The following is a 12,589-nucleotide window of genomic DNA, read 5'->3' on the forward strand; positions in this document are numbered from 1 at the left end:
GCTGAGTCCTGGGTGCTCAGTAAATGCCTCATCCAGTGGTTTCCCATTCACTCTGACCCAGACCACAGCCATTCTCCTTTGACCTTGGGTCTGCAACCAGCTTCTGCCATAGTCCAGCCTTCAGTTAATATTTCTGAGCTTATTTTCTCAACTGTGAGATGAGTAGGAAAATAGTACCTGTCTCCAGGGTTATTGGGAGGATTGGAGTACATGTTAATCCACCTAAAGGGCATAGAAAGTACCTGGCCCGTGGTTAGTGCTGCTAATGGTCTCTGTATCCGTTAATGAAACAGATTATGTAAGTGACATAACATCTTTCCGATGGATGTCCTCTAACACCACAGGGTCTTCCCAGACGAAAACTGAGAGGATCAGGTCTACAGCGCTGTCCTAATTGCTTGGCCTTGTGCTAGTTAATAGTAATTTTATAATTATCTGGCTCATGTTGTGAGAAATTTAATAGAAATATGTATAGAGGATAACTATGAGGACTTCTAATTAGTCATAGGCTTATATTCATCTTAATACTGAGAAAAAAGATTTGTGACCCTTCAGCTTCATTTATCTTGATTGAAAGACAACGTGTTATCTGGGTAGCTGGTGGTGGTCAGTACCGTGTGTGTGTGTGTGTGTGTGTGTGTGTCTGTCTGTCTGTCTGTCTGTCTGTCTGCCTGTCTGCCTGGTAGTTTTATGATGTTACTGGTGGTGCCTGGAAACCCAGAGGGGTGTGGTTAGACTTCCTTGGATAAAGAAGCTAATTGGAGAGACTAGTGAGTCATATATTTCCATGATTATCCTACTGAGCTCTGCTGGATTTTTCCTGCATCTAGCCAGGGGGATAGCAGGCAGACTGATTTCTGGGCATGGATGGCATTAGTTTGGATGTTATACTTGAGTGCTTGGCAGGAAAAAAAAATAATGAATTGTTACCCTGAAAACATTTTTTAATGACTTGAGGTGGGCTTTGACCTTTAAAATGCCGTGTTTTTTGCCTTTGCAGAGTAAAACACCTCTAAAACTGCATGTGTTTGCTTATTTTGAACTAGAGTCATGTGCACCATAAATTTATTGGAATTCTACAATTCTAAGTTAATCATGGGATAAATGTTGCCTTCAGCCTATTGCGCTATTAACGATGTCCCGCTCGGAAACAGTGTTGTCTTTGGTTTCTAAGTAAGTTGGAAGGAAATGCTGCAGTCTATATACTAGAGTGTTGGCAGGGCTAGGTTCTGTCCCATCTCACTCATTTTGCCTCTTGTCCAAAGAGGAGTTTCTTTGGGTTAATCTTTTCAAGACTCCAATTTTGCATATATTAATCCTTATCTCAACTTCAGATCATTTCTTTGCCACTTGATCTTTATTGTAGAATTTGCTGACTTCTAAACATTTTAGGCGAAGTTGATCAGATAATTTTGGAAATTTTTCTTGAACTGTGCTTCTGCTCAATATTCTGGGGAAACGTTTTGGCTCTGCTTACTTTGTTAATGCTGGTTACATCATTATGGGAGCTATAGATTTCTTGGGCGTGCAAAATGATTGCATATTCATGAACATCTTCAATCTTGAAATATTTGTAAATAACTTGGCAATTTTTTTTTCATAAGGTGGCCTGTTAACATGATTAGGTCTTTAATTGTTCACACAGAAAGAATTGGTGCTTATAGAGCACCATCTATTTGATCAGTAACATTTCTGCGCTAAGCAATTTGGATTATGAACATATAAGTCACCTTCCTTAAACAAAGTATAAGAGATGCTATTTTCCGCTTAAGAATGATTCAAGTTTGAAAATGTCAATAGATGCAAAAAGCCACCCTAGAGCTTTGCTCACTCGAAAGAAAGTAGAGAAGGAATGACATAGTCAATGTTAACTGTCACCAGATGAAGAGAAATCAGATTGTCAGGCCTGGATCTATAACATTCTTGCCAAAGTAGGACCTCATTTACACATACAGATCTTCATACCCTTTGCTAAGAAAAGCATCTGCGGCAGTTTAGATGTTTGTGCGTTTGCCAAAGATCTTTCACTCTGAATAAAGTAAATGTCATGTCTGTTGTTTATCTCAAATTCAGCAGAGTATTTTTAAAGAAATATTTGCGGGGGAGGGTCGAGGGAAGGAGGTTGGGGAGCTCCAGTTAGTGGGGTATGGCAGTTTTGTGGCCAGTCCTCCGCTTTCGGACCAGAGCTGGAAAAATCCGCTCAAAACGGATACTTTGGGCTCATGAACTGCAAATGTCCTTTTGAAGTGACAACACTATAATAAATTGGAGTGTGGAGTCTTCCCGAATCTATACCTAGTCTGTCAACACCCAAAAAATCCAGTTAATTCAGTCAAACTGATTATTTGGCATCGTATAGACACAGCTGTCTTGAACTAAAATTTTGCACACTTAAACATAGATGGCATTGTACCCGAAGCCAGCTGGTACAATGGCATCTCTCTGTAATTGTGTATAAAGATTGCTGCGACTTCAGAGACTGGAAGTAGAACTTCATTGCTCCAAGTTCAAGCTGGACCCCACTGAAGAGCAATTAAAAAAAAAAAATCTTAGGTTGTGATAAAATTTCTTGACAAATAGGTACCCTTAGGAAGTTCAGACTTTCAGTTAAGAGTATGATGTGGTAATTTAACTATGTAAATTGCCTTGAATATTAAAAAAAACTAATTCCCTATGTACTTAAAAAAAAAACAAAAAAAACTATATTTAACCTAGCTTCTAGGCATTCAAAATCCTAGTAAGACAGACAAGTAAAGTACATCCTGAGACTTTTCTTGAGGACATCTACTTCGGGTGATACAGTTCTATCTACTCACACAAATCAAATGTTTGTCTTTAATAATCCCTTATCGGTGTTACTTGTTTTATCGAAGTATATTCTGTGTGACTCTGAATATCATTTTATCCTCACAGATGACATGGAAGCCATTCCTGTCAAACAGTTTGTTAAACACATTGGTGAGCTCTATTCTAATAACCAGCATGGGTTCTCCGAGGATTTTGAGGTATGTTTCAAAACTGAAAATTAATTTCCAGAAACCTGACTCTTACGAGGATTTTTTATAAACTTGACATGAATCCATTCAAGCATAACAAAAACGATGGCGGAAAAAGTTGGAGATTGTGTGTTTTTTTTCTTTTTTCTTTACACTTCTACTTCTGGCAGGCATTCTTTTCCCCGCAAAAGACTAGATGAGAGGGAGTTGGTTGCCCATGTCCTGCACGTGCGCGTCCAGAAAAGAACAGACTTAGTGGTGGAAAAGAGGCAAGCCCCCACGTTCTGTCTTCATGGTCATCCTAAGTGGGACAGTGGTCCTCACACCAAGGGCAGGGCTCGCCTCTCTGGGCTGCCCGAGGTGTAGAGGAGACGGCAGATTTGCAGTCTGAGGGGCCTGGGGCTGGCTCCACGGGAGGCAGTGCGCTTCCTTATCCTCGGACCAGTCGCTTCCTCTCCGGTGGCCCAGCTGCCCCAGTTTTTGGAAATGGCGCTCATGTCACTGACATCCCGAAGTTGGGCCAAGTGAATGATGCACGCCCTTGAGGGTGCCGGGTTACCTGTTAAGGCCCTGCAAAGGTGGATGGTGGCGGGTTTCGTGATTATTAATCCTTGGAGAGAAGACGTGGGTTAACGCAGCCCTGTGATTTTAAGAACCGTTGTGCAGGAAACAAGGTAGAGCGCGCACGCACCGCCCTGCCAGCTCTGGGTTCCGTGCCAGTTCAGCAGTGACAGGGTGTCAATGAGGAGCTATTAAACAGACTGCCCTTTTCTTCACTGAGGCGCTTAACTAACGCACATCTCTGGCAGCCAGAGTTGTGCCGAGGAGGCCAAGTTTTCATGGCAGCTCAGCTGTCTTCTAGCTTTGTGGGTGAGTCCGTGCCTTTCTCTCTCTCATTCTTCCTTTAAAATGGAAATGACGATGATGATGCTAAACTGCCCACCCCTTTGCACAAAATGGGTTTCGGGGACTAAACGATGTCATGGAAAAGGAGGCACAATGAGAAATGAACACGGGACCCAAAGCCCCCCGTCTCTGTGCAAATTCAGAGTCCCCAGAGGCCATCGTAAAGGCAATTATATTGACAACTGGTTTTCAAGGAAGTCTTTCTCTTAGTTTTTTGTTTTTCTGAGCAGAACCAAAGCAAAGGTGGGAGAGAGAAGGGACCCTCTGATTTATTCGGCAGAGTCCTATGTATGTATCATGGGACAAACAAAAACATGTCAAGTATTTAATGTGGCTATTAGATGCTTACCAGAAAAAGGTGCCTATTCAAGTACAAAGCACATGGTTTAAAGTCAAACATTTTGTATTCATGAGGACAGCAAATGTGTGTGCTGTTGAAGTGATTTAGTTCAATTGACTGTTGGCTGGATGACTGAGCAAGAATACTGAGGCATTTAACAATGTTGATGGTATTCAGGACAAACATTTATCCTCTGGAGAACAGAATTTGATCAGGATGACCAAATGCAACTCCAGTTTCTCAATTATTTATGATTTGAGACCCCGGTGCTATTCATCACAGCTGGTTTTGACACCATTTAATTATTCAAAATAATCAGCTACACCTCTATAAACTCGATCTGACTTAAAATGGGCTTTGCTGCAGCAACATCAAGCCTGTTAACAAATTCTGGGCATCTGCACCCTATTTCTATCCTTAAAAAAAAAAAAATACTGTGGCTTGAAGCTTTTGTCTCCTATATTGAACTTTATAGCTTTAGTCTTATTAGCTGGTGGTGAAGGGAGGGGCCCGGGAGGGCAGGGACAAGGGAGGCCTTGTTCTGTGATTGTCATTTCACAGTTCCTCCTGATCTGAAGGTGGAAAATCAGAGCTATTCAGAATAGGAAGACTATCCTTTCTTCTGAAAAGAACAATAAGGCAGCAACGTAAAGGGAGGAATGAGACAGAACAAGTCCTTAATATACTGTCCTCTTCTCATTGAGGGAGATTTCGAAGTATTTGACAACAGTAGTGGTATTCAGTTTCGGCTGCTCTGCTAAAAAGGACAAGTGGTAGCGGGCTATTTAAGAAATTATTAAGGCTGTTTTATAAACGAGATAGTAATAGGTTATAAAAGAAGGTCAGGAAAAGAGATTTTTGTGCGGATTTAAAGAAAAACAAAACTGGGACGCCTGCGCAGCTCAGTCAGGGAATCGTGCGACTCTTGATCTTAGGGTTGTAGGTTTGAGTCCCACGATGGGCGTAGAGATCACTTAAAAATAATTAAAAATCTTAAAAAAAAAAAAAGGGAAAAGAAAAACAAAACAGAACCCTCATTATGGTAGAAGAGTAGTAAAGTCAACCCCAGATTTCCAGATCTTTTTAAGTGAAAGAACGGTGGCCAGCATATACTCAGCATTGTACGTGGATTATTTCATTTGTTCCTAGAACTACCCCATAACAGGGTGCTATTCTATGGGCCCCATTTTACAGATGAGGAAACTTCCTCCACGGGAAAACTGAGGCTTTGGGTGGCTCAGTTTTGAAATGGCAGAAGTTAGGTTTTAAGACCAGGCTCTCCGACTCAAGCGCACATGTGTAACCTCGAGGTCCTCCAGACTCTCATTAAAGTAGTGTGTCCTGTAGTGACCTGGAGTCAGAAGGAAGAAAAAAAAACTGAGATTACCAATGACTGTCTCAAACTGATCATGCAGCTGACAAGCCAACAATTGCCTTGGCAAAAAAAAAAGGGGGGGGCAGGAAAGGGAACAGTAGAAATAAGGAGCCCCCCCACCCCACTAAAAGTACTGGGAGCCCATTACATGATTTATGGCCTAGAGCCTTCCAGATGGTTTGAGAATCTGACTTATAAAAATCTTAAACAACATCTGCAGAGAGGCCTCAAGTTAGTCGAAGAACTCATCTTAAAATTATAAATACCATTTGACAATTGATGTGCGGCCATTAAGAATAGAGAAAAGCAATTCATCTGACAGTTATGGAGTACTGTTATTCTGTGGACATAATACAAAGTACAGAGTCGAATTTGAGACCTTGCCCTCAAGGAGTTCAGTCTGGTGGGGGTGGAGAGCAAATGACATGCTAAATACGGATAGAAAGTTCCAGAGGAGGGCAAAGAAGAAGAAAGGCTTCTACAAATTTTGATTATTTCACCGGAATTTCTATTTGCCCCATCTTGTTTTAAAATCTTGGATGGAAGTGGGGAAAAAAAAAAAATTGGTGAATAGCTGTCATTATTTTCAGAACTTTGCTGCTTGGAGAAGAATGAGAAAAACGATTCACTGGTAATTTTGAGTCTTTGTCTAGAGGTGATGCAGATAGCGTTTTGTCCTTGTCGGATAAACTTTGGAGACTGTTAAGAGCTAGCAACATTATACCTCTAGCAGATTTTGCAGTCACTGGAAATAACATCAATCCTTGTCTCAGGATGGCTGGCGTTCAATGACTCTGTTCCCTTGGCTACCTGAGCTGACTTGAACCTCACTCTTCCCCGGCCTCCACAGTCCTCATCCAGGGGGCTTCCAAAGGTGCAGTGCTAGCATCACCTTTCAAAAGGAGAGAATTCCGAGGCCATGTGGGTCGACAGAATTAATAGGCAGCGGTCAGGAGCATCACAAGTTGGAAGGCTGAGTGCAGAGACCAGGCCAGAGGTCCAGTACCCCTTGACGAGATCCTTCGGGGGGAATCGCCTCGCTGACAATTAACTCTAGCTGAGCTAAATTTGGGCCAGTTGCTCCTCTTAAATCAGGAGAGCAAAGCTTTGTCCACCTGAGCCCATGTGCTTGAGGGATCAGTGGCCACAATCACTTTATGTAAGGTGCAGTGTTCCAGCGTTGCTGGTGACACATAACAGGGTGTCGCCAGACGGGGGGTCATGCTGCATGAGACTGCAGCCTACAAGCTGGCAGAAAAGGACTCTGAGTCCCTGTGACAAAATGCCACTTAGGGTCTGAAATGTCTTAAAGAACATTTTTAAACCCTTAGCAGGAAGAAAATCATAGCTGAGGTCTTTATGAAGAGTGAAGAGAGAGAGAGATAGCCAGAATTCACAAATGGTGTATGGAAAACAATTGTACTTTATAGACCCCAAAGAGGAAATCCTATGGTTTTTTCAAAGGGCACAGAGGTAAAACTGTCTGGGAATGGGAAGGGAGCTGGATGGAAGATAGGATGGGACCTTGAAAGCCTGGCTAAGGAATGTGGGTTCTATCCAGAGGTTTCTGAGGGAGAGAATAACAGAGTCAAAGCTGCAGCATTTGAAGATGTTGGGGGTGGCCACAATTTGTAGCCTGAGCAGAAGCAGGAAGATGGCATGTCACGGGCACCCAGCAAGGGCCAGCTCTGTGTCAGACATGAGGCAAGCACCAGGCCGTAGTGATGACCTAAAGTGATCACCTTCAGTAGCATGGTCCCCGTAACACAGCTGTGGGCTGCCCGAACTCACACATTGAAAATGTTCTGTATACTCAGTCTAATGCTTGGTCACCTGGTCCAAAGGGTGTTCTTCTCAACTTCCTTTGGGAAGCTGAGTAATCTGAAAGATTTCCAGATGTATTTTTATTCCATCATGATTTCACATCGAGCCACAGAATGGTAGGACGGTAGGTCTCCACGTGCCTTTTTGATAGCTTCTCACCTCATTGACTCCAGGCAGCAGGTGATTTCACCCACTTGATCTCCCAAGAATTCTGAATGTATCAACTTGTGGTGTTTTCGTTTTAAGTTTTACTTTTTTTTTTTTTTTTTTTTTTTTACATCTCTTGTTTTTACTTGGCTTTTTTCTGTGGTTTTGTGCCTGTCGAAACTCAGGATATTCATTTTGAGAATTCCAACTCTGTTATATGGACAGTAAAATACAGACAAACTTAAATCTTAAACTGTTTGTCAGACTGTCGAATAGGTAACTTGGCTATACACACTCCATCAGCCAGTGTCGCTTCAAAGGGTTTTAACACCTATTAAAATCACATTAACTTGGACATGCCAGTTCTGATGGAGAAAAGCCACTCCAGGATCAGATGATATTATCAGCATCTAAATGAGCCAAACAGTTCTGCAAGGAATTACAGATGACATTATTATCCACAAGACAAAATCAGAAGGCCTTAGGCAAACCCCTCGGGTTCTAATAAAATCAGATTTAACATTATTTATGACTATTCTTTGTTTTCCGTCATTCACATAATTGGAAAAGTGAAATAGAGGCAACGGATCAGACCCAGGATTTTAGATAACAAAGAGTTTGATTGGCCATATTGAATGACTGCTCTAAACAGTGCAGACAGCTGCTCCCAAGCAGTCTTGGTCAATTGCATTATATTATAATAGAGGCCCGAGCTCAGTCCATAGTTAGGGTGGTCAGATCCACACGATGGGAAAAAAAAAAAAATCAATAAACCAAGTGAATCTCAAACTAAAGGACAAAAAGCTATAATCTCTTAACACAAGATGCTTTAGCAACCCAGCCCATGCCAGAAGTATGACCTTCAAAACCCAGAAACAAAAGGACGTCAACTTATTTCAGGAATTTATGTATAGATTGAATTAATGTCTTCCAGAATACAAATCTATTTTCGAAGGTTTTCTGCCCCTGAAACTATTCAAAAGAGTATGCCTCAGGCATTCAAGGCAATTCTAAAAGGCCAGTACCCCCAAGTACTTTAAGTAGAGGTAGCATTGCTTATGTTTTTGGAGATGTTAAGATATCAGACTCATCACTTTGTGCCTACCCTTTATCTCATTTTAGAAAAAAAGAACCAAAGGCAGACTGAAGCCCCTTTAAATCAACATCTGCAAAACCATAGGTTATAAACCATTTTAGAAGAGAAAATAGCAGAGTTTATCACATTTAGTAAATGTAACGAAAGAGTAAGAATTGTTGTGAAACGCACACTTTCCCCAAGAGGTGTGTTGAATTAATACCTGTGGACTTTTTTTTACTTTTTTTTTTTTTTTAATGGACAATTGGGAAGGTCTGCAACTATGAAAAATTGAACATACCGCTTCCCAAGAATCAGGAGTTCCTGAGTATGGTTTCTTTACATGGGTAGTGACCCTTTGTTTTTAGACTTTAAATTATTTGATTACAGTGAGTGAGTTCCTACTTGGAGAGAAGAGAGGGACCCCTCACTGGGAAGTACTTTGTGAATATAAAAGACAACCCGTTCCTTGTTTTCATTATGCCTAATGTAAATGCTATGGAAAACATCCATACTTGCTATGCATCTCCTTCATGGGGGGGGAAAAAAAAAAGTCTGCATGCACCTAAACTCGGTTACATCCGTTACGTGTAAAATATTTCTCCTGATAATTTTCTGTGACTTGCTCCAGCTCTTTGTGGCAGCCGTGCACTGCTAATGACTTCCCTTATTAGTTAATGCTGGTACTTTCTTGGGTTTGAACCGTACACCGTAGAAAAATTTGACTTTACAGCAACCTTGTAATACGCTAATGGATGATATTTACATTCGTGGCAAAGGTAGCTGAAGAGTTGCCTGCTAAAGAAGGAGAATTTAAATGAAACTGGAGTTCGCAACTAATTCATCAAATCTATATATATTTGAGCCACACAGGACAGGTCACTGGGCAAATATGGTAGTGTCACTTCAGGATGGAGGGTAATCAGTTTGCGCTCTGATAGTTATAAAAGGAGCTATATGGTCTATATGCATATTGCAAATGATGGTGGAGATTCTACTTCTGCCTGGAAAATTCTTGTTCATCCTGTAAGACTCAGGTGAATGAGCTGCCTGAAGCCTTCCTCTGTGCTCCCACCATAGCTTCTTGAGGCCTCTTTTCTATTAATCACATTGGACTGTCACTATTTTTGGCATGTTTTCCTCCCTCATCAGACTGTGGCATATTCAAAGAGAGATACGATGTTTTGTAATCCCCTGCCTAGGTCACAATCTGGAATGAAGTAGATGATTGATGAATTAGTAAAAAAAAGAAATCCTTTTATCTTCTTCACATCCTCTATACGTTTGTTATGAATATGTCAGTTATTTCTGAAATTGAGTTTGGGGAGGTATTGGTGGCCGCGGCTAGGGAGTGAGTAAATACTTCATGCTTTTGGATATATAGTTCCTTTCTTCCTACACCCTTGCTAGACGTCTAAAGTGTGTCTAAAATCTTTGAAATCTTGATTTTTTTTTTTCCACCAGGAAGTCCAACGCTGTACGGCCGATATGAACATCACTGCAGAACATTCCAATCATCCAGATAACAAGCACAAAAACAGATACATCAACATTTTAGCATGTAAGTAATAAACTTTAAACTATCTTCAACTGTGAGGAAATTAAATCTTCATGCTGGGGATAAGCCGAAAGCCAAGCAATCTGAACCAGGAATGCCAAGAAAGAATTACATTCGCCAGTTAACCTCTCGTTAGCCCGTCTTCAACAGAGGATAGGAAGAAGTAGGGACATTTACAGCCCCCTGAGTCTTTCATTAAGCTGTCAGATCTCCGCTTAAGAATAAGGTGGAACTGAAAGAAATGTTCTGAGCTTCGTGGTTCTCTCATGAAGTGATTTCATACCAGACGCTGGGAACCAAAGTTTGAATGTCCTGTGGCTCTCGTGACATTGTTTTTAAGTGGGGAAAGCCAAGTTTTTAAATAAAATAAATACTGAAAATGGAATCAATAAGCTGAATTTCTAAGACTAGGTAACATACCTTCAGTGGTCTATACCGTAAGGGATGGAGCCACCAGTCCTTGGGGCCCATGTGTTTTGTCCTTTCTACCATTTTTCCAAGGTCAGGAGTACTCTGGCGGTTAGGGATACAAATAAGCATTCTTCTTACAGAGCCTTATGGGAATACCCTAGGAGCACTACTTCTGTGGCTAAAGTGCTACTTCTCATAGACATTGGGGGTTTGGGTCACTGGCAGATAATCTATGCTTTGATACTAAAGGCAGGGGCACACATGTTTATGGTTAACATACACTGTGGTAAGGAACACATTCCATAGGATTTTATAGTGCATTAAATTGAACCATTTAAATGTGAACACTACTGTAGATAAAGCTTTTTATAATGCTTTAGTGAGATAAAAATCACATACCATATGAAATTCACCCATTTAAAGTTAATTTATATTTAAATGGGAATTTAAATATAAACTGAATTTCAGTGGTTTTTAGTATACACGCAGTTGTACAACCATCACCACTATCTAATTTTAGAACATTTTCAACACCCCAACAAGAAACCCCATACCCATTAGCAGTCGTTCCCAATTCCTCCTTTTCCCTAACCCCTAGAAACCACTTACCTACTTTCTATTTCTATGTATTTGCCAATTCTGGACATTCCATATATGGAATCATAGAATATGTGGCCTTTTGTGTCTGGGTCTGTTCCACTTTGCATGATGTTTTCAAGATTCATCCATGTTGTCGCTTAGATCAGTACTTCATTCCTTTTTATGACTGAAAATTACTCCATGGTATGGATATGCCACATTGTGTTTATTCATTCGTCATTTGATGGACATTTGGGTTGTTTCTACTTTTTGGCTATTATGAATAATGCTGCTATGAACATTTGTGCAGACATATATTTTCAATTCTCTTGGATATATACTTAGGAGTAGAATAGCTAGGTCATATGGTAACTCTATGTTTAACATTTTGAAGAACTGTCATACTGTTTTCTAAAGTGGCTATACCATTTTACATTTCCCCCAGCAATATATGAGAGTCCCAGTGTCCATATTCTCATCAACACTTGTTACTTTTATATATCTGTATCTATAGATATATAGATAGACATAGATATCTATCTATAGATATAGATATATAAAATAACTCTGCTAATGGGTGTGAAGTGGTATCTCATTGTCATTTTAATTTGCATTTCCCTAATGATGAGTAATGTTGAGCATCTTTTCATGTATTTATTGGCCATTTGTAGATCTTCTTTGGGGAAATATCTATTCAAATTCTTTGCCCATTGTCTTTTTGTTGCTGAGTTGTAGGAGTTCTTTATACATTCTGGATATGAATCCCTTATATAGATAAACAGTTGGCAAATATTTTCTCCCATTCTGTGCATTGTCTTTCCACTTTCTTGATGGTGTCCTTTGAAGCACAAATTATTTTAATTTCGGTGAAACATAATTTTTCTTTTGTGGCCTGTGCTTTTGGTGTCATATCTAAGAAACCACTGCCTAATCCAAGATCATGAAGATTTACACCTTTGTTTTTGTCAGAGTTTTATGGTTTTAGCTCTTACATTTAGATATTTTATTCAAATAACTCTTAAATGTATGAGGTAGGGTCCAAGTTTATTCTTTTGCTTGTTGATAGCCAGTTGTCGTAGCACTATTTGTAGAAAAGACTGTTCTTTCCCCCCACTGAATTGTCTTAGTGCCCTTATTGAAAATCAACTGACCATAAAGGTAAGGGTTTATTTCTAGACTCTTAGTTCTCTTTCATTGATTTATATGTCACATATGGTATGTGATTTATATGTCTATCCTTAGGCCAGTACCACTTCGTCTTGATGACAGACTATAGCTTTGTAGTATATTTTGAACTCGGAAACTGTGAATGCTCCAACTTTGTTCTTCTTTTTCAAGATTGTTTTGTTTATTCTGGGTCCCTTGTGTTTCCATATCA

General features: G+C 40.2%; 1 protein-coding gene across 4 annotated transcripts in view; it reads left to right on the forward strand.

The window, feature by feature from the left end:
- The window catches only part of PTPRG (protein tyrosine phosphatase receptor type G), a 701,636-nt gene that overhangs the window by 645,979 nt on the left and 43,068 nt on the right, over positions 1–12,589 (forward strand). For all 4 annotated transcript variants that reach the window (XM_032411651.1, XM_032411652.1, XM_032411653.1 and 1 more), the window contains 2 exons: positions 2,914–3,005; positions 10,128–10,224. In XM_032411651.1, the coding sequence (XP_032267542.1) occupies positions 2,914–3,005; positions 10,128–10,224 (189 nt within the window). The remainder of the gene's footprint in view (positions 1–2,913; positions 3,006–10,127; positions 10,225–12,589) is intronic.

This window comes from Phoca vitulina, unplaced genomic scaffold (genome assembly GCF_004348235.1).
Source record: "Phoca vitulina isolate PV1807 unplaced genomic scaffold, GSC_HSeal_1.0 scaffold13, whole genome shotgun sequence".
NCBI lineage: Eukaryota > Metazoa > Chordata > Mammalia > Carnivora > Phocidae > Phoca > Phoca vitulina.